The 22953-nt window shown below is 43.6% G+C and overlaps 1 protein-coding gene across 1 annotated transcript in view; it reads left to right on the top strand.

Annotated features, from left to right (window-relative positions):
• The window catches only part of KCNH5 (potassium voltage-gated channel subfamily H member 5), a 153608-nt gene extending 134238 nt beyond the window's left edge, over positions 1-19370 (top strand). Inside the window, exon 11 of the mRNA XM_061998186.1 lies at positions 18423-19370. Within this exon, the coding sequence (XP_061854170.1) occupies positions 18423-19370 (948 nt within the window). The remainder of the gene's footprint in view (positions 1-18422) is intronic.
• Positions 19371-22953: the final 3583 nt, after the last annotated feature.

The raw sequence follows: 22953 nt of genomic DNA, 5'->3' as shown, positions 1-22953 counted from the left end.
AAAAAAGCTGGTGAAAATGCTGGAGGAAATGTCCTATGAGGAGTGGTCAAGGACTTTGGGCTTGTTTGATTTGGAGAAGAGAAGGCTGAGGGATGATCTCATTGCTCTCTGCAGCTTCGCAAGGAGAGGAAGTAGAGAGGGAGGTCCTGAGCTCTTCCCCCTGATGTCCAGTGATGGGATGCATGGGAAAAGTTCAAAGCTGCACCAGGGGAAATTTACACTGGATATAAGGAAGTATTTCTTTATCAAGAGGGTGGTCAGACACTGGAATAGGCATTATAGAGAGATGGTGGATGCCCCAAGCATTTAAAAGGGATTTGCATGATGCCCTTAACAACATGCTTTAACTTCTGGTCATCTCTAAAGTAGTCAAACAGTTGGACTGGATGATCACTGTAGGTCCTTTCCAGCTGAAATCTCCTCTCCTCTCCTCTCCTCTCCTCTCCTCTCCTCTCCTCTCCTCTCCTCTCCTCTCCTCTCCTCTCCTCTCCTCTCCTCTCCTCTCCTCTCCTCTTAAAGAGTGTTTAAATATGAAAATAACTATGTCCCTTGGGGTCTCTGGGAGGCTTGGGATGGTGTGTATTCATGGCACAGTCTGGATTCATACATTTTGCCTTTAGACTGCAGACAGATGCAGAGATTAGCCAATACATTATTGCTTTCAGTAGTGTTTCAGAGCAACATTAATCCCACAGGGTACAGAAGGTCTCTTCTATTCTTAACATAATCTCTAAACTAAATACCTTCCTCAGACATCCTGACCATGCTTCTGCAAGAGAGAGAGGCAAAGCACTACCAACTCTGTTAAAAGTAGGACCAAGCCCAATTCTGATAACCCGTTGTCATTACAAAGATAGTCTTATTTTTTTCCTGGATGTGTGTCTTTGCTGTCTAAATCAGGAGTACATTGGATGTTGTTTGTCCTACTGGTATTTTTTTGTTGAGAATGTTAGGCAATTTAGCATACTTTTCATTCAAGGATGTTTGAACAGCATGGTATAGCTGCACAAAAAAACTCGTGTGTGCTGATGTGCTGCTTTCACTCAGCAGCTGTTATAAAAGGCTGATTTACCCCAGTGAAAGGTATGAGCACCTCTTCTACAGGCAGGCAGTGCAAACTGATTTATTTGTGTGTGGATGTATCATTAAACAGGAAATGTCAGGGATGGGCAGCGTTCATAGGAAAACAAAAACATAAACTGTCTGTGTTAGAGTGAAGATCCAGATTGATGATAATTTGCTAATGTACCTTTTATGAATTAATACTATTTTCTTCTTTAGAAAGCTGTCATAAATAGGAGACTCTCCTTAGTTGGCTCAGAAAGCCTTCTGCAGGCTGTCTGCTAGTACTTGTTCAGGGCACTGTTGCTTGCACAGGGGATAAATGATGGTAAAAAAAAAGAATAGAAGGTTTAGTATTTTTAATCTTGTAAATATTAAAAAATACAAATTTTGTGTTCTACTCCCCTCATTGATTAAAACTTGTGTTTTTAATCTCTTCCAGCTGCTAGAGCAGGGGAGGGAATGAGTATGGTGCAGTGGGAAGCAAAGTTGCCATTTCATTTTTGATTGCCAATTAAGAAGGTTTTTATCATCAGTCCCTTCTGTGTTTTGATGTTCTGATAAACATAGTTACTGTGATTATCCCTCTCTCTGTTGGGCAGGTGTTCTTACAAAGCTCTTCTCCCCATAGCCTTCTATGACTACTCTGGTGCCTAAGAAGCCGTGGGAGTGTTACAAATGCATACAAATGCCAATTGTATGAGGTTCAATTGTATGAGTGGCTGGAAAGTTGTCCTGCAGAAAAGAACCTAGGGATGTTAATTGACAGGCAGCTGAATGTGAGCCAGCAGTGTGCCCAGGTGGCCAAAAAGGCCAATGGTATCCTGGTTTGTATCAGGAACAGTGTGACCAGCAGGACCAATGAAGCGATTGTCCATCTGTACTTGGTGTTGCTGAGGTTGCACCTCGAGTAGTGTGTTCAGTTTTTGGCCTCTCCCTACACAAGAGACACTGAGGTGCTGGAATATGTCAAGGGATGGGCGATGAAGCTGGTGAAGGGTCTGCAGCATGAGTCTGATGAGGAGTGGCTGAGGAAGCTGGTGGTGTTTAGTCTGGAGAAGAGGAGGCTGAGGGGAGACATGATCACTCTCTGCTACTACCTGAAAGGAGGCTGTATTGAGATGGGATTCAGTCTCTTCTTTGCAATAATTAATGAAAGGACAAGAAGAAATGGTCTCAAGTTGGGCCAGAGGAGGTTTAGGTTGGAGATTAAGAACTTTTTCACTGAGAGAGATGTTAAACACTAGAAGGGGCTGCCCAGGGAAGTGGTGGAGTCACCATCCCTGGAGATATTGAAAAGCTGTGTAGCTGAAGTGCTGAGGAACATAGATTATTGATGAACTTGGAAGTGTGACAAAAGTGATTGGACTCAGTGATCTTAAAGATCTTTTCCACCTGAAACAAATCTATGATTTAAGTTACCACTGAGAGTAGCCAATTTATTTTGTGGTGCCCTCAGTCTGCCTGGTAGCTGCCACTGCTGCAGGTAGTTCCCTGCTTATGAGCCACCTCCATTAGATATAACTGTGCCTAACATTAAAGCCACCAGCATCCGAGCAGGTGGGATTTGCACCAAAAGAGGAGAAAAGTATCTGCTGTGTTATCTCCCACTCCTTCAGACAGCCCAGAACAATGGATTTCTTCTTGTATAGTCCTCTGAGCCTAATTATTATGTCTATCTACAACTTTTCCAACATGATAACTGCAAAACAGGGCGAAATGTTAAAAAAACTGAGGTGATTAATTCCAAGTGTTCTGGTTACTTCCATCATTGCTTCCTGAAGCAGAACACCAGACAGTATGGCATGACAAATGAGTTTCTACACCAAGACTTCCCATTTCCCAAACCGTACTTCTGCAAGACTTGGGATGTCAATTGCAATGCATCCCAAAACCGTGGCTGGGAAGAGAGAACTTCTGCCTGTTTGAGATCATATAAGTTGATTCCCAGAGGCTCCGCAAGAAGCAGACAGCTTTAGCATTCACTCAATTTGGAGTTTTCTGGCTCTGCCAAAAATGGGGTCTGTTTTGTCCAATCTAGAAATGATCAATAACAATTCCCCAGCTGTTTTGTGCTGCAGAGAGCACTGCTTTTATTCTCGCCTTCTCCTCTCCCACCAGGTTTTTCCCTGGCTTGCACAGTAAGACTCCTCACCAGTTAGAGACCATAAGCCTGTAAAAAGCTAAATAAGACTCCCTGCAGAAGGTCTTTCTGTGCAGGTGTAAATCCATCCAACTACTGTTTTGCAGCACACTCCTCATAGATGCAATAATACCCAAATGTGCTGGTTCAGCATGTGGTAATCATTGCAGCTGTGCAAATCTTGGATTTACCTTACTTAGAATGCTATTTTTGGGCTGCTTCCTACAGCAAAGAAACAGTGCATATAGGAAAGTATTAAATTGTACACCAAGTGCAAGAGAAACTTTGTGGGGAATTTTGTATGAATCCCACTAGTTTTAGTTAAAAATAAAACCTAGCTTGTCACTTCCAACTTAATGATGGCTGATTGACTATGCCTTTTTTAATTGTCAGCCAGTTGCTGTGATTAACAAGCTGCCTCAGTTTAGGTCCCATGCAAAGGAAGCCTGGAGGAGCAATTTTAAGAGCAGCCGATTTACATATATGCCAGAGGTGGGCATAGCTGTTGGGAGGGACAAGGGGATTCTGGGAAGCACCTGAAATAAGCTGAGTCTCCTGTTATTGAACTTTTCAGCAACTTGCTGAAAGGAAGAAAAATCTTTCTTCTGTTTAGGAAGGAATGTATGCTATTAATCCATGGTTTTCCATCGTATTTTTACTTCTCAGTTTTCACAGCCTTTCAGGGGATACAACAGAAAAAAAAAAGGGATGCCCAACCTCCTGACACCCACCATTTAGATATTTGTAAATATTAATGAGACCCCCCTCAGTCTCCTCCAGACTAAACAGCTCCAGTTCCCGCAGCCTTTCCTCATAAGGAAGATGCTCCAGTCCGCTGGCCTCTCTCCAGACCCTGGACAGCTCCCTGAGGCAGGTGAACTGAGACAGAGCGCTAAAAGGCCTCGTTTAAGATGACAGAAGCAGTCTGTCAGGGCTAGGAGAGGACACCTAGGTGTCTCTCTCCCAGACCAAGGCTTTCAAGCTCTGACTAGACAATCATCTCTTTCAGCCTGAGGTTGTATGAAATGTAGAGCAGCATCGTTTGGGACAGATCTGCTTGCCTGTGTGTGCTGGTCCCTGGGGAATAGCTGCTTTGCAGCTGAGCTAGACCAAGTGCTGAGGAAAGTGGAAAGGAGTTTCTTCTATTCTTAAATATGCAATGGCAGCAAGGGCCTTCATTTGAAGACCATTCAGAATGACTTCTAGGGCCAGCTACCTGCTGGTCACACTCTTCTTGATGCATCCAGGAATGCCACTTGCCTTCATGGCCACAAGGGCACATTGTTAGTTTATTATAAACCTGGACTCCTGGGTCTCTCTGCAGAGCTGCTCTCCAGCAGGTCAATCCCCAGCCTGTGCTGGTGCATGGGGCTGTTCCTTCCCAGATGCAGGACTCTGCACTTGTCCTTGTTGAACCTCATGCCCAACTCTCAAGCTGGTCAACATCCTGCTGAATGGCAACACAGCCTCTGGTGAATTAGTCTGTCTTCCCAGTTTGGTGCCATCAGAGAACTTGCTGAGGGTACACTCTGTCCCCTCATCCAGGTGGTTGATGAAGATGTTGAACAAGACTGGCCCCAGAACCGATCTCTGTGGAACTCCACTGGCCACAGACCCCCAACTTGATTCTGTGCCATTGATCACCACCCTCTGGGCTCTGTCATTCAGGCAGTGCATCAATATATCAAACAAATGCCTGACTGATCTACATGAGCCCTTAGTCTTACAACATTTTGCAGGAAGTTTTGAACTAAGGCATTGTTTGCCCTGTGGTCCATCTGTAACGTGTCCCATGAAGAGCTTCTTCCCAGACCAGTACTGCTCAAATTGAGTCCAACATGTCAGATAGCTGCTGATAGGGTAGACAAGGACTGTGCTGAGACAGAGATTGACCTTGCAAAGCCCCCAACAATCTTTTTTAACCTTGCCAGCCTTCTTGTGGGAAGATGCTGTTGCTCCATTGATCAGCCCTGCTCAGTGGGTAGAAAGTTTGGCACATCTGCAGGCATCCCCTAGCACCTGACGTGGGCACCAGACCTCACTGAGAAGAGTCAAAGTGCTTGGACAAGGCCTTCCTGGGAGAAGGTGACTGAAGAACCTTGTCTTGTGTGGAAGGCTTAGGTTTAGCTGGGTTTTTCAGATGCCAGAAAAAAGTATTAAGCCAGAGGAAAAACAGGAGATGCTTTGGCTAAAGTCTCAGCAGTCAAAAGGACCTCCGGGAAGCAAGTGCAGCATATGAGATGAAAAGATAACAGAGCAAGAGGTGGAAAGCTCTACTTCTTCTACCTGGTGTCTCTCTGTGTCCTTTCAGCAGTGGTTATCCTGTACCAGCTAGTGTTTTGTTAATTGTGTATACACAGGGAGTGGTAGAAAGGATACAAACAGTGTGTAAACAGGATGCAGCATAGTCACAAATGGGGAAATACAGAATCATCAATGTTATTAATTGCAAAGACCTGTTATTTATGAATGTACAAGGGTTTTCTTACTAGCCCCAGACAGGAAGAGGAGACAAATCAACTGGTTTGAATCCAGTTTTGCATGAGGAGGTCCTTTATGATCACTTTTAAAGACAGATTTGCCAAAGCATAAAATACTGAGGATTACAAACTAATTTGTTTGGGTCTGGAGCAGTGAGATAAGCTAAGGCTGCAAAACCAGCAGGCTCAGCCCCTAAGGAGCATCCTATGTCAGTGCCTAAATACATGGATAGGAACATAGAATAGTGCTGATGAGCTTTACGGAGATCCATGTCTGGAAAAGGGATAATGTCTGTGATATAGATATTAAGGAAGACCACAAAGAATCACATGAAAAAAAGCTGAAGGACCTTTTCCCCAACAATAGGCTAAATGCTGGGACACAACAGAATGATACCCACAAGTGGGATATAGCCAGATCACTCAAATCCTCCCCAGCAGAGCTTAGCTTATTGCTATGAAAGCCCAGGGATTGATTTAGTGCAGTCAGCATGTAAATGGGAAGGAAATGGCTCTTCACCACACCATCTGTTTATCCCAGCCCCATACCCCCACTAGTTAACTCTTTTATGCTGTCTCTTCCTCATGCTGATACCCTTCAGAAATAAAACAAGGCTCTGTGGAGTCACCACTTGCCAGAGTTCCTCAGTTACATCTTCTGAGGTTAGAAAAAACATGTAATGGTCCCTCTGGGGACAGACAGCACATTTTATCCTCTCTGAGTGTCTGTCATGTAGGCAACCCACTGGTTTTGCCCGCAAAAGGCTCTGATACGACTATCATCAGCAACTTCAGTTCTGCACAAGTAATCTTCAGGGAGCAACACGCTTCTCTTTGTGGTGAAGTTTCCCATTGCTGATGCAGTATTTCCACGCTGTCCTAGGTAGCTTGCTAGTTGGTGGATAGCTCTCCTTCAAGCTCTTCTGACTGTGTGTGATTCTCCTTGACTTTCTGCCCCAGAAAGTAAGAGCTCTTCGCTGTTGCAGATTCGGGTACAAGAAAATATTAGCAATGGCATTGAAATGGGGTCTTTGCTCTCTAAAAAATTTCATTTGATTGTGCCATAAATAGAAGGCTCCCGCTCTGCTGACAATTGCAGATGCAATTCTTTCATTCTCTTGAGCAAAAGTGCCCTCAATGTGAGCTCTACACGGACCACTTTTGGCTAAAGGGAGATGCTTAGCTGAAAGCAGTACATCCTCTTCATGGTATATTTCTTCTTGACTGGATACTCTTCAATGTTTGTATGCTTATGTCTTCTTCTCCCACTGAAGCACTGCCTGTGATCATATTAAAGGCAGTTACAATATGTTTCAACAGCCAGCACTCCTTACTCACACACTGACAACTGACAGCTCTCAACTGGGAAAATTTTTGCTCTTGCTGGGTGAGATGTTTCACTTGATGAATTGCAGGGATACTTGTTAAGGTTATTTCACAGAGCTTTCTATGAAGTAGATACCAAAAGTTTAAATAACATTTTGGTCTTCTTTTCCAGTTAAATTGAGATTTCCCAATGATTTAATAGACTTATTTCACAGTTGTTGCACAGTGGGCTGACCCTGCCTTTCAGTCAGCAAATGATCAGAGATGTTTGTCTTTTCCAAGTCTTGATTTCAATTTAAAAGACTTGCCAGGTCATACTGCCAATTTTGTGATCACACTCAATATTGTGCTGGTGTCTCTTGAGCTGAGGAGCAGAGACGTGAGTTGCTGAATAGCACCAACTCATTCTCCCCTGCAGCATCCCTGTAGCTTTGTTTGCTGGGCATCCCACAGGAAAGGTAGGCACAGGAATATGTCCGACAATCATTTGAGCTTGAGTTTCTTTTAAAAGATCTGTAGAAAGGGGAGGAGCACCAACAGCACTTCCCTGAATCTGATCCGCTCTTCTCTGATGTGGCAACAGGCTGTATTTATGAGTTAAGAGGGAAAAAAAGTAACTCCAAGGTAACTGGCATGGCTGGCTGGCTAAAAGCAGAACTATGGTGCAGCATGTGCTTTGGGCTTGAAAGCAGCAGAGTCAGATTAGAGCAGTTCCAAACTGAGCCTAATTAACCCTGACTGTCTCGGGGGCAGGGGGAGAACAACACTGCTATACTACAGCAGGGGTCCTTGTGCCCTTCTCTGTAGTGTGGCGTAGACGTGCCCTCACTCTCAGCCCCATAAACATGTAAAAGATCATGTTGTTGAGTAGGATCTAGAACCAAATAGGAAACAAGCATATGACAGCAGCCTAACTCTGCTCTACTCAAGAACACTACCATGTGTTTTAATTAGCTTGAAGCTGGAGTGAAGGACTCTGCTCACGTAACAAGTCTACACTATTAGACCTGTTTCAGGTGGGGACAGTGACAGCAACTTGTTTGAACTCTCTTTTGTAATATGGAAAAATGCAAATGATACCTTGGCTCTTCAAGGTACAGAGGCTGCCCATTGTCCCTTGGGGTCTGCTGTTCATATATTCTGCCCTTTAAAATTACTTAATCATTTCTGACTCATCACTTCCAAACATAAGTGATGGTGTTCTGCATCACATGGCACTGGAAGTGCATTGTTTTAATTGAAGCTTCTGTTAGAAAAGCTTTCTAATAAATTAACAAAACCTTGAAAATGATGAAGTGGACAGAGTAGCTGGTGGCAGATCCTGTATAAACCCAAAGTTTCCGAAAGCCGGGTAGAATGCCCTCCCTGTGAGAAGCAAGGCTGACAGCAAGGTGTGTTATCTTTTGTTAGGCCAGTGGATATAGCTGGAAAAAAATCAACAAGCTTTCAGTTGCAGAACACTTTTCCAAGTCTAAAGACTTCAGATTAAATTTCAGGCACGTTATAGTCTGGTACAGTAATATTTGAGGAAAAAAGACTCCACAATTGTTCCAATGAATTTAAATTTCTAGTTAGAGAGGAGAAAAGAGTTCATTTTGGGAAAAATTTGCACTTCTTTTGCTGATGTGTTGCTTTATAAATGGAGAGACTCTCTTAGGCATTTATTGAGACCGTTTGGTCTTCGAGCAGAAAGCCTTAAGAGGCAAAAACCCAGAGAAGAAAACACAAATTCTGCAAATGCTCTGGGCCCCTGTTCTGTGTGGCTTTGTGCTAAGGCTATGAAGGGATACTGATTCTGTCACAAGTGGGACTGGCCAGAAACCGAACGTGAAGGTGCCCTACTTGGTTATATGTGTCACCAGCTATTTATCATCAACCTGGTGTCCTAATAGTCATGAGTGTTTTGTTGTGGTGGGTGGAGGCTGGCTTTTCTGGAGATCTCCTCCAGATCCAGTGGAACATCTTGGATCTACCAAGCCTAGATTTTTAGCCTTCTGAAGGACTCCTCTTTCCCAGGGTCTGGGACCACAGTCCTTATAACCTCAGCTTCCCTTCTTGCAGGAGTTCTGTGCTATATACATGGCAAGAAATATCTGCAAGTTGGAGGGAAAGAGGGTCTAACAAGAGTGTTAGAAATTTGCTCTTCTCTCTTCCTTAGTGCCCAGCAAAGACACAGGAGAAATATCTCCCCTACCCTTTGCTTCCTCTAATAACTGCTTCAGTGAAGGACAGAAGGGGAAGGAGAAGGGGAGATGAGTACATGGTACTCTCTATCAAGACCACATCTACAAGAAGTTGGTAGTAGGAGGCAGAGAGCAGGAGGAACCATTCAGTTTGTGCTCCCAGCAACCAACCAACCCAGGCTAGACTTGTTTACAGGAGAGAGTTGTTATGGAGTAAAGGAAGGTGTGAGCTTCCAATGGGTTCCCATGAGATACTAATCAGTAATAGTTACACTGCAACACTTATCCCAGAATTGCTCTCTGCTTAATTTCCCCATGTTTAACTCTCTCTATGTTGTATACAGAAAACCAATTAAGCCCTGATTCAATAAAATATTGTAGCTCCCCAATCCAATTTGGTCTTTGTATTGAGTTCAATGTAGGATTTAGAGTCCTGAAAAGGGATTAGAAGGCTAGGTGTGGCAGGATTCCCATAAGAAGGATTGTGTCTCTTTGGAGACACTGCTGGAAAAACACCATAAATTCACAAAGTAGCCTTTCTGGTTAATTGTTTTAAATAATTTCATATGTGGAAGGTCCATTTTGCTGTAATGATAGAGAAACAGGTCTGAATCTGGCTGTTCTGCATCCACTCTTTGCTTAGAGCAGAGAAAACAAAACACTGAGGGCAAAGCAGCAGGTGATGTGATCAGTTTCAATTCCTGAGTCATGTTTAAAAACCATGGCAAAGCTCCCAACCTCCAAATGTACCCAGTGCCCTTCCTCTGCATCCCTTCCCAAGCAGAAACAGAGCCCAGCAGGGATCAGATATAACAGCTAAGCCTGCAGTGGCAGAAAATCCATGCCTTGTTTTCCCATGGGGTACAGAGATAAGGAGCCTCTGATAGCAGGAGGTGCTCAGGTCTGGGTGACTGGAAGAACAAATGAGCTTCTGATTCAGGAGACTGAGCTGCTCTCAAAAAATGCAGTTGTTGGTGTGAATGTGTGCAATTATACAACCAGAGTAAGAGGCTTTGGCACTTCTTTGCAAGTCTGACCCTTTAGCTGAGCCTGTTCTTAGTTAAACATGTAAGCACACTATTTGAAGAGTCAGTGCCCATCACTCAAGCTGAGTGATTTGACTGATCTTTCCTCACAAATTCGGTGTCAATGCTCCCAATAATCAAGGTTTGACTGATATATCTGGGTATCAGGACTTCCTGTAGCATTGTACATGGGTTGTTCCCTGGCTTCTGTGTCAGTGCAGCAGTGCTTTGAGCCTTTAGTGTTGAGTTGAAAACCTGAGAACATTTATGTGTGCTGTTTAATAAATTGTCTCAGTTTTGGCAACAAGCCAAAAGAGTGACCTCCCTCTGCTATGAGCCAGGGATCCTAGTCTCTCAGTTGAGAGAAACTCAGTCAGGATGGTTTGGGAGCCATACCAAGTATGAAGTAGATGAACTCTCAGCCACTCTCTTCTTAATATGCATGCTTGTTCTCTCAAATGCAGATCAGGCTAATTGGCTGCCAGCATGCACAGATGTCTCTCTGCAAGATGAGCTGGGTGCCTTGAGAACTGATTGCAAACACAAAATGCAACCAGACCTGTAGTTAACCTTTAGTAACCAGTTTCTAATACAGAGCAAGCAGTAACGAGGTGATGAAAGTTCTGGACTCTGGGAAATCTGTGTTGGTTCTTCGAAAGGGTGTCTCTCTCCCTTTATTTTTCTTTAGATTGGTGATTTGGGGGACACAGATCTTTAAGTCCTGATGAAAGGATTAACCCTTTTCTTGCAGGAAAAATGCCATTAAATTTCCCTGCTAAGGGCTTTTCCAATGTCACAGAAATAATTCTCCTTTCCTTGAAAAGACATCACTTTGTTTCTTGGATTGGAAATCTTCACAAGTCAATTCTGTAATCACTTAGGAGGAAACTATGTGAATACAGTTGCTCCAGAGCAAAATTAAAATGTGCTTGGTAGCAAGCTTTTGCTTTTGCATGCTACCGTGTCTGTGAAGTCAGGATCAATGGAAATTTGCAGAAAGGCTATTATTTACTGTTGCTTTTAAGCAGCCAGCAGTCTAACCTACAAAGATCATCTTTTCCTTCAAAATCCGGCATGAAAGACTGTTTAGTGAAACATTTCTCTCCTGGAGATTAACTAATTGCTCAGCAGTCAGACATTTTTCCCTGCATGGCCAAGGACAGCAATTCCTTTCCCACATGCAGATGGAGCAAAGGTTTAACACAAAACAGTTCCTGGGACAGGAGGATTAAGGAGAATTTACTGGAGGGCAATTAAAACAGTTGTTAGAGCAATTTGGTTTTGAAGCTGAATTTCACATCAAAGTAAAGCTATCTGAGGAGCATACAGAGCAGAAGAACAATAAGTCATCATTTCAAGCCATCTATTCTGCATCCTCAGAGTACAGATTAATAAAGTGAGCTAGGAGGACAGGGAGATTTACAAGAGTAAATTAGGTGAAGCATCCTAAATGCAGCTGCATTTGGAAAGAGGTGCCATAGCTTGAAGCCTCTATTGGCTCATGCTTTTTGTGGCTTCAGCTCCCTTCCACTTCTGCCAGATTTCTGTTATATTCTGCTGAGGGTTTCTGACCATACATTTCTCAGTTGCAGTGTCTCCTGCCAGCACAGGACAGCCTGTTCAGAGGCTTCTCTCATGCATGAGCCATACCAAAAAGCTGTTAATGGAAGCTGGGTCATAACTAGTGCTCCTTGCTGGCTCTTTGCTGATGTTTGCTGGTCTTGCTGGTTTGGTCTTCCCATCCTAGCTGTCTGCTCCCACCTCCTTGCCATGCCCTGACCTAGAAGGAGGTGTTACTCCAAACACTCCCTTGGGGCCAAGAGCTAGAATTGCATCTCATTAACAATGCTGCTATTGCCCTCTCTGTTTTGGAAGGGCAGTAAACCTGCAATGAAACAGGTTTTCAAGGCAGAGAAACAGTCCAGACACAGTGAGTCTATCCACAGTGCATGACACCAGCTTCTTACATCCATGCCACAGGCAGGTTTGCATTAACACTGGCTGTTCAATTTTCTCTGGCTGGACTTTCAGATGCAGTCGAGGGATTCAGATGGCCTATGGCTCTTCTGTCAGACTGAACTGCATCTCACAGCTCTGCTAACCCAGGCCTCCAGTTTCTGCCTGGTTGGCAAACAGAAGGACTCGTGTGAGGGGGTTTCCTGTTCATCCATTTCTGTCCATTCTTTCAATAGTTTAACTTTTTAACTTTAAGTAAATTTTGATTTCTGTAATTGACATGGATGAGTTGTTAACATCTTAAAAGTCATTTTTAAAAAAATCTGGAAAAATAAGACCTAAGCCCATTTATAGCAAGTCAAGGTCTCTGGAACCCACCTAGGTTTAGAATACAGTTCAATTCTGGAGCAAGCCTATTTACCAAAGGTTACATGTGAGAAATTGGGCTTGACTGGCCTAGCCTTCAAAGTATCAAAAAAGAAGGGCTGGCAACTGAAGGCTCCTGGAGAGGTCTAGTCCTGAGAGACTGAGAGGTAAAGCATCCTAGACTCACCTGAACACACCAAAGCAATGGCCTAGGAAGAGATTACTGGGGATGACAGCCCTTAGCAGCTCACGGGGCCAAAAGTGGGAGGAATCTGGGCAGCATCTGTCCTGCAACATCTGGGAGTGGGATTAGATTTACAGTGCAAAAGTGTGGTTGTATGAGAGCAGCCACAACCATCCCAAGTGGGCTCCAACTTCCTAGGAGCTGCAGGGAGATCAGCTTAGTTCCCCACCAGCCATTGGAGAGTTTTCCCTGGGAGTGAAGTAAGAAGAAGGGAGACTTTACCTTCCCTATTAGTGGTTCATCTCCTCCCTCTGTGCAAATAAAAAGGCTGTTTTTTACAAGCTCTCACTTGTACCTGCCAATCTGGCATGGTCTGCTGTGCAGCCGTCACTCGTCCTCTCTCTGCAGCTTTTAAAATAATAGTGTTTATCTGGAAGGACTGGCTGGTTTCTGAGGCTAGGTGAGGAATGCATCCCAGCTGGGAACTGGCAATACTCCAGCACGCTGTGGGGAAATAAAAATAGCATCAGATGAAGGGTATAACATACACCCTGTGCCCCAGAGAAAAGTTTGAGAGGAAGGCTTTATACGCAATCTGTACCAAACCTTGACGTTTGCACTGCTAGAGACAGGGGGCTGGGTACTTCTTACCCACCATCATATGGAGGATGTCTGCACCTAGGTGACATGCAGAAAGCTCCCTGTGTAGACACAGGAGACAAACAGGCATTTCAAGGTACAGCTTGTTTGACCTGTTTTAACATCTCAATGCAAGTGAAGTGACTCACTCCCTCCAAGTGCCTTTTTCTGTCCCTTAACTGTGCAGGGCTCCAGGAGGATGAGATCAGATACAGACACAGGCTTCATAGGTGAACCTTGTTCTTGATATCTATGCTCTGGAAATTATATTTTGTAGTTTGGTCTTAGAAGCAGGAAAGTAGCACATTAATCTGAGCCGAGCACTGCATGGGTTGGGATATCCGCTGTCTGAATCCTGGATGTGACATGAATTCACTTCCCTCATTAGCATGACAAAAATGGCAATTACTTTTCTGGGATGCACATGGAGATATGAAAATTAATAGTATTTTTTTGCAATCATCTTTACAAAAGTTTTGTCTATGTTGTGCAGCCCGAGCATGGATTAAGTTTTCTTTACGATTTTCAGTTGTACTTGTTGGGGATTTTTAACATTGTTTCTGAAGAAAATGAGGTGTATGTGATTGCAACATTTATCTGATGTTGATTATATCATGAACTTTAAAATCCATTTGCCAGCTTCAGCTAAGCCTGTGTGCAGGACTTGCCTTGAATCCTTTAGGCCAGGTAGGCGATGGAAGACACTCTTCTATTTCCTATATAAAAGAGACAGAACAACTGTGTGTCTGTGCTGTCAGGTGGGTCACTGGCATGGTCCAGGTTCGAGAGAACCGTATTTATTTCTTCAGTTTTACTAGCCCAGGTCATTTCACTGATCTCATTTTCAGTGCAACCAGGGAGGGGAAGAGTAATTGTGTTCACAGCCACAATAATGAATTAACATCCCTTCTAGGATCTATCTGTATTAAATGGGAAGAAAAAGATAGGGATCTGGACAAATACATGGGACTGTGAGTAAGAAGATGCGAGGAAAATGGGGCTTCTGCAACATATTAAACCAGACAAGATAGTTACCTCTGGAACAAACGTTTGAGAGGAGACCAGCACCCACATCAGCCTAGTCTGTGCATTATTGAATGCGACCTGTTGCTTACTGCTTGCAGCCCCAATCCAGCCTCATGGCAAAGCTCCTTCTCTGCTCCATAAGGATTTATGTAACTGTGGAGGATGAAATGTTGTGTTCACTTTTTGTTCCAGTTTTTGTCACCGCAGAAACATCCAATTAGCTCAGTCAAGCCAGTTCTCCCGGGACAGGGTCTTCCCCTTGCTGCAGGATTCCAGCCCGACAGCCATGTTTGTAGGATGGCACAGCTTGGGCACACAGGGTTTATCAGTATCTGTGAAAATCTTTACATTGATGGCCTTGTGTGCCTTTCCCTGTACTGTATTCATCACCATGACAACTGTGTGGATTTCCCTGGTGAGGGTGAGTACCCATCAAATGCCACTAACAACCGCATGGGATGTTTTAAGGACAGGACAGGACGATCTCTGGTCAAATATTTGTCACTTTCATGAACTTACTGAAGTTCTCCAAGACTTCTACCAATTCTTTAATCTATTCATGTGTCTTCCTTGGAATTACTTATTAAGAAGTCTTTGCGAATGGAGCAAGGTCATGGAGGGATAATTTTCACGATACTGTACAAAACAAGACAGCAGACAAGGGATGCATTTCAAAACATCTGGAAAGGCCACAGCTTTACTGATTAATTCCACCATAAATGGGAGCACTTGTGTATCTCAGCATTAAGCTGGCTCCTTGTCCTCTTGTTGCTGCTGCCCTCATTTGCACTTGGCTTTCGATTCAGTTATAGAAGCTGGCATGTCACGGGAGGTGTTCCATCAGTAATATATCCATTTCCAGTACTTTTGGTAGGGTCCTTGTTTGGAAGCAGTCAAGTTCACAGTCAGGAGCTCCAGACTTCAGACCTCTTTCAAAATGGGCTGAGTTCGCAGTCATGGTGAGTTATGACTTGCCACAGAGCAGAGGGAAAGGAGGTTGGTGTTAAGATCAAACAGAGAATCTCAAGTTGCTGTGTTCTCTTCTGTGCCTGTATCATAGATAACTCAAATATTTCAGCTCCCAGGGCTGGACATCAGTTAATTTCTACTTATCCTTTGCCAGGTCAATAATTAACATCACTTCCATTCCCCATCCTTCACAAAATAAATAGAATAAACCCAAGAAAAAGAAGAATCTGGTCTCATGAGACAGAATTTGTGTCACATGGGCAGTTTTTCACAATCCCATCCATAAAGGAAATGAATTCCTGCACTGAATCTCCATCACATTAATGAATTTAGCACTTGGGGCTCTTTACTCCCTGAGATGTGTTATACACACAGTTAATTCAGTTCCGTTTGGTTAACTCCTTTGGGGTTTGTGTCTATTCCTGGGACATACGTGTGGGCAGGCCTATGTGTAACCTCTGTGAAAAGGATCAGGGACAACAGAAATAGCTCATCCAATTTAAGGTTTCAAAATAAGCCTCTCCCAATTTGCTGAGGAATGTCAAATTGTATGAGATGGTTTTCTCTTCTTACTTGTAGAGAAAAATAGCCAGTAGTAGTTATTAGAAATTAATAAAATGAAGTCTTCATGTGAACACTTTTAATCCTATTCTGGTTTAGATTAAACCACTGTGGAAGTGGATTAAATCCAACCATGTGAAAGAAATCCTAACATGGAAAAAAATTGGTAATGAAAAACAACTATTACTGCTAGAATTCACATCTAATTTTCTGTGTGTGAATTCTGAAGAGCAATGCTTGGGCTCAGAGCCTCAAGCCATGGGGCTTAGTTCATCCCAGTGACCTCTGGCCGAGTGGTTCTGGGGCAAAAACCCCCATAGTGATTTCCTGGCTTTCAGAAGGGCTCACTTCAGGTGTATGAGGGACAGGTGGTGTTGAAATAGTGAGGTCTTGTCTTTTCTTTTGAAGAAGAAAGCAGCAGCAGGTAATTATATTCTGTGCAGGGAGATAACCTCTGGCTGACAAGTTTTAAACTGAGAGGAGGAAAGGAAGAAATAAAAAAGCAAGAGTACACTAAAGGGAAAAGGGTAGCAGGTAACGGGTACTGTGGTCTTTCTTCTTGTCATTCTGATCGTTATAAACAGCTGTCAGGACAGAAATTGTCAAAGTTACCTTGTACCTCACCCAACTGTTCTGGAGGAGAAAAGAGTCAAGCTGTGAAATAGGGTCCTGGCCAGAGAGCAGGGTAACATTGGGTAGAAGATATTTACAGGCATCAAGCCACTCTGGCCTGACAGGGCACAGGGCAGAGCAGCACAGCCTAACTGGGAGACCAGTGAAGGAACCAGCCATCTTCTCTGAGACACATCCTGGGGACACATCCTTGCAGCTGGTTGGTCTCATCATCGTGTTGTCTGCCAGGGGTGCCACGCTGCCTCCCAGGGAAAGAAAGTCATAGACCAAGCAACACAACCCACCTTCCACATCTTTATTTAGATAGCGTGGCTTCAATCAAATGTAATTACTTGGTTTTGAATCAAGGGCAACTTCTCCTGCCCTTGCTGTCCCCAGTGGCTTGTCGGAGAGAGTTGCTCCATACAGGTAGGTACTAACAAAGGGGAGCTGCCAAATGAGTGTATGTGTCACTGCATCTAGGTCAGAGGAGTCAGATGAAAGTATCTTCCCTGTTTCTCACTTGTTTGGGTTTTTTTTAAAACATGTTAAGTTTCTAAATTATTATAAGCAGCTGCATCTATCAGCATCACACAAGGATATATTTACTGCATTTGAAAGCTCCCTAACGAAGCTTTGAAGTCCAGCTCATCCCAGATTCATGCAGGGGAGGAGCTGTAGCCATCGTGGCACTCCTCTGCTAATTTCTGAAGATGTGAGACTTGAAAGCAGCTATTTCTGTGCAGATGTGGACAGGCATAAGAAGCCTTTTTAGAAAAAGTAAATAGATACTGAACCATAGATACTTAAATGAAAGCTTCAGAACCTACATCTGACTGTTACAGAGTTTTGTTTGTGTATTGTGGGGACTTTCTTTTACTATACCAACACTATCCCTACACGGTCCATATTTGCATTTAATCACATGCTGCTTTTCAGCAGCTGCTTTTCACTTTAATATCATCATCCAGATAATCAGAGTTTCCCTATGCTGCCTCAGTCTCACATTCAATGAAACTGGAGGAACCTAAACAAACAGATTTAGTATGAGTAACATGCATAAAATCAACGGAAATGTTTTTACTCTTTGGACTGTTCCACAGCTGGAGGTTCAAGATTCCTTTTTTCTATAGAGGCCTGAGAGATGCTGCAGGGTGAAATAGCTGCAGCATTAAATAGCCTGACATCATAAAACAGGGTATATTGCTGGGTTTTGTGGTCACACCCCTCCTGGCATGGTGCTTCTTTGTGGTGGTCTCAGTATACCCACATGTAGTAGATGTATAAACTCTCCAGGGAATGCTTGTGTTGCTGTGTCAACCTAATTGCACCCTCCAGCCACTCCTACAAAACTAACAATAAACAAAGCTAAAAATTATTCACCACATTTGGACTTTCCAGTTTCTAGAAGGGTACATACATTGAATTAAACTTACAACTGTGTAGTCTCCTCTGAATTACTGTTTCTGTTTGATCTGTGCTAAAGATAGTGATGAAGCAGGTATGAGTGAGATTAATGGGTAGGTAGGTATCATGGTATTTGGGTTCTTGCTTGCTTTCTTCTCTTTGGTTTCTCTTCAGGTTGTGTAAATCAATCTTTATTCATTTTCTTTCCTTCTGTTGCTGTTGGGATATTTTTAAGTCTTCAAAGCTCTATCTTCCACATCAAAAATAAAGGGGAAACCCACTTTTAATCAATACTTTTAAGAAAGTGTGTGTATGTGTGTATGTACAGTAGCTATATGGTAGCATATGTCTTAATTCTTTGCAAGAAATGGAAAGGAAGGAGAAATGACTATTCTCTCAATAAGATTTCCCCGTCTCCAGGTGTTGTTTGCTGTATGTGATGTCCTTTGGGTACTGACCCTGTTGTGGATTTATCCCCCATAGATCATCTTCCGGAAGATCAGTGATGTCAAGAAGGAGGAAGAAGAGCGTCTGCGCCAGAAGAACGAGGTGACGTTGAGCATCCCTGTGGACCACCCCGTGCGGAAACTCTTCCAGAAATTCAAACAGCAAAAGGAGATGCGTAATCAGGGTTCAACCCACATTGACCCAGAAAGGAACCAGCTTCAGGTGGAAAGCCGGAGTGTGCAGAATGGGGCCTCCATCACAGGCACCAGCGTGGTCACCGTGTCTCAGATCACTCCCATCCAGACGTCCCTGGCTTACATGAAAACCAGCGAGGCTGTGAAGCCTAACAACAGGGATGCAATGGAGCTCAAGCCAAATGGTAATGGAGACCAAAAATGTCTGAAAGTAAACAGTCCCATGCGGATGAAAAACGGGAATGGGAAAGGATGGCTTCGGCTGAAGAACACAATAGGGACCCACGAGGAGAAGAAGGAGGATTGGAACAACGTCACGAAGGCCGAGTCCATGGGTTTGCTGTCCGACGACCCCAAGTGCAATGACTCGGAGAACGGTGTAAATAAAAACCCCCTGAGGAAAACAGACTCTTGTGACAGTGGAATAACAAAAAGTGACCTTCGCTTGGATAAAGCTGGTGAGACTCGCAGCCCCCTGGAGCACAGCCCCATTCAGGCTGATGCTAGACATCCTTTCTACCCCATTCCTGAGCAGGCCTTACAAACCACGCTGCAGGAGGTCAAGCACGAACTCAAAGAGGATATCCAGCTGCTAAGCAGTAGGATGGCTGCCCTTGAGGAGCAGGTGGCAGAAATCTTAAAAATCTTGTCTGAAAAGAATGTGCCCCAGATCTCTTCCCCCAAGTCTCATTTATCACCCCAGCGGCCCCCCCAGATACCCTGTCAGGATATTTTTAGTGTTTCAAGGCCTGCGTCACCCGAATCAGAAAAAGATGAAATCCACTTTTAGCATATACCTATGTGTATATATGTATACAGTATATATGCAGGGGTGTATATATACATTTATACATATATATGTGTGTGTGTGTGTATACGGTAAATATATATACATATATATTTTCACTTGCATCCAATATGACTTGAACACACCAAGGATTTTGATATGTAAATATTGCATGTCCAGCTGGATTCTGGCCTGCCAAAGAAAACAATTATTAACATAGAGATTGCTTGTATAATATGCAGTTGACTGCATGCACACTTTACATTTATTTATAATCTCTATTATGTAATAAAAGAATGACTTTTGTTTAACAAAGGCAATGTACTATTTAAAGAATCAGGGTCTAACCTGCCAATATTGCCATGACAGTTTTGATCTCAGGCTGGGTGAATTGAGCTTTTCTTTCCTCACTGTCTTTTCTGCCGAGTCAAACAGTAGATTAACATGACATGGAGAACACTCTCAGACTCCAATTAGTATTGTTTCCTGGTATTCTTCCATTGCAATATACTGTATATTTGGTGATAAATTCCCCTCCTCCTCCTAAAGGGAGGACTGAGCTCAGTGGCCAGGGAAGGGCACCGTGTCCAGTGCTGGGGTGGATCACTGGAATTTATTCGTGTGGGTGTTGTGCATGCACGGCCTTTTGTTTCAAGTATCCTCCTGCTCTTTTAACATCCTAAGTAATAATAATGGTTATTTATGTAATGAAATGAAAGTAACAGAAACTCTCTCAATTGCACTCCCTCAGCGTTTGAGGGTAACTTCTTTCTCGAAAGCCTCCTTTTACTGAACTGTTAGAGTAAGATTATGTAGATTCTCTTTGCAGCACTAGGCGATGGTGTCCGGTTCTGTCAGTATCTTCATTAGGATGTCTTGTTTTTGCAGGATTGAGGTTGCTCTCCCCGCTGTCTTCCCCATTGCCCCTGGCAGAACGATTTTACACAAGTTCTGAGCAAGGGAGAGTACAGTGGTAGTTTAGCTCCTTGGGAGCCACATGAGCAGATTTGAAAGCCTGAAGTTAAAAGGCTGCAGTTAATCCTGCTCCACTGTCTTTTCTGAAGATGTTTATCAGTCTGCAACTGCCTTTGAGAAAGAGAGGAAAGAACCTGTCAGGATGAAATTTGCTTTAGTCCAAGGCACCTGGATGTCTAAGTGAGAGAGAGGTGGTTGTGTTGGGGAGATGAAGTTCTCCCTAGGGTGCTGCCCGCTGCTCTTGCCTTGGACTCGTGGGAGGTTTCAGTGTATGGAGGGGGTCACGCTTCAAGAGCAGACTCACAGTCCCCACACAGCCAGTTGTCACACAGCAGGGAGGGTCCTTGTGCTAGATCCTGATTGTTGTTCTGTTTGCAAGCTGAGGTTTTGGACTCTGCCAGGGTACACTAGTGTGGTTGGGGTTTTTTGCCTCTCCATTTGCACTGATTTTGAATCCAGATACATGTGATGCACAGCAGAAATGGCCATCACAGCTTCAGAGCTGTTAGCCCCTGCAGCCTGAGACCAGCCCTGCAGAATGCAATGGCTCCTTCAAAGAAGGGTTTCCCCTCTACACTTTAATGACCTCTTGCATCAATCATAGAATGGTAGGGGCTGGAAGGGACCTTTAGAGATTATCTAGTCCAACCTTCAAAATCCTAAGTTTTCAAAAGTGCCTGTAGTAAAACATATATGTACCACAAGGCATCACTATCAATCAGGTAATCTGGGCAACCTTACCAGACACCAATATCAAATCCATTACTTAACATTTGGACCTAAACTAAACTAAACTAAATTCCTTCCTGAAAAACTTTAAAAAACCCCCAAAATACCCCAAACAACGAAACAAACCATCATTTGCAGTAATGGCAATTAGGAACCTGTATCTTCAGGTGAACCTACCTTCTACCTTGAAATCCAAACCCATCAACCCCCAAAAGTTCTTAAGAAAGCCTAAGAAGTTGTTGCTTCTGATATGTCAGTTCTTGGAGGCTTCTGGGGATATGATGGTGTTTCTTGTTTGCGGTTGCTTTCTGCCTGTTTCTGCCTCTTGTCTAGTTACTTTCTTCAGGAACCGATAGACAAAAACCAAGAAAAAGAATAATAAAAAGCCACTGAAAGAGACAACTCTTCCCAAAGCCTGTTGGTTAGGCTGCCTGCTCATTATAGTTTTCCACAGCTGCAGTTGCACTGTCAAAACTTTCAGCTGTATTTTGCAGCTGCTCTTCTGACACAACTGCAGATCCGTAACCCTACAACCGTGCTTTTGTCTGCAAGGACAAACTACACTTGCAAAACAGCAGGACCTTCAGGGTCCTACTGTAAATCGTATCATGGGACTCTGAAAGAGTCAAGGGGGTTATGGGGTTAGGGAGTTACAGGATTGCTGCCAGCTGCTGGTGTATGTACAGATCTTGTGGGAACAATTTAAATGGCAAGCTTCGAAGATTTGAATGCTCTTTCTGACTTGGATTGCCAGTTAAGACAGATGTGCAACAACTACCCAGAGCTGCCCAGTGAATACTTGAGTCATGCAAGCTGTCTGGGGGCCAGATTGTCATACAGTTCCTTGAATGTGTGAATCTACTGGGATGTGATGCTGCAACAGAGATAGCAGGGTGATGAGAATGACTTTGTTAGAAAGCTTTAGCCCTAGTGGCATTCCTCTGCCTTTGTGAAGGACTTCCTTTCTTTCTCTGTCACAGATTTTAGTTCTAGATAGAACTGCATGGCATGCAAAGGAATTCCTGTTTAGGTTTTATCTTACAAGTCAGGTATAACTTTGTGCCACTTTACAGTGAGACAACATGTACCAGGATTAATTTTACCTTGAAAATTATTTGAGCCCAGAATGTCTATTACAGTTGAAGTGCAGCTCGACAGGTTAAAACGTGTAGTGGCTAAAAAGCTATAAGTAGTGTGAAATACCACATTCGTGAAACAAATGCAGTGTTTCCAAGTCGACTTCTAGTGCTGTTTTGACTCTGTTATTCAAATATTATCCATTGCAAGTTCAGTGGAACCAGCTTGTACCCTGTATGAGGTGGTATGGTTGGTGGGTGTCTTGCAAACCTAAGTGCAATGTACAGACAGGCTGTCCTGACCTCTGTGTGCTGGGGGTGCAGCCAGAATCTCCCTTTGTGGGTTTTGCTCTGGTGACTATTACTCTGAAAGTTTGGCTTGTACAATTCTGAAGTGCTTTGCCTCCATATTTCCGTGATGGGAGCATTGCACATTGTTTCATGGAGTTGTTACTGGGGCACTGGTTCAGCTTTCCCCTCCCCTCGGGGTCATGCATGCTGTGAGTGAGCATGCTGCTGACCAGGGCATTCCTTTTCTGTTAAAGAAGCATGAGTCCATCTCTTGTAGTTGAAGCTTGATCAAAAGCAACCATCTATTGTCATTAAGTCCAATAGGGACAAAACCATGTCCCTTCCAACTAAGCCAGTGCTGCAGCAGCAGGTACGTGCTGTGTGGAGGGAGCTGCATGCTTTCCCTTCCTTTCCTTTAAGAGCTGTATACCAGTACAGGTGTTCCCACCATGTGCTGGTAACAACATTCTTAACACTTACCTTGTGCTTTTTGTGTTCTAAGCGTTTTACTTGCA

Source organism: Colius striatus, chromosome 6 (genome assembly GCF_028858725.1).
Source record: "Colius striatus isolate bColStr4 chromosome 6, bColStr4.1.hap1, whole genome shotgun sequence".
Lineage (NCBI taxonomy): Eukaryota > Metazoa > Chordata > Aves > Coliiformes > Coliidae > Colius > Colius striatus.
The sequence above is the reverse complement of the archived record's forward strand: the minus strand, read 5'-3'. Positions and strand labels throughout refer to the sequence as shown.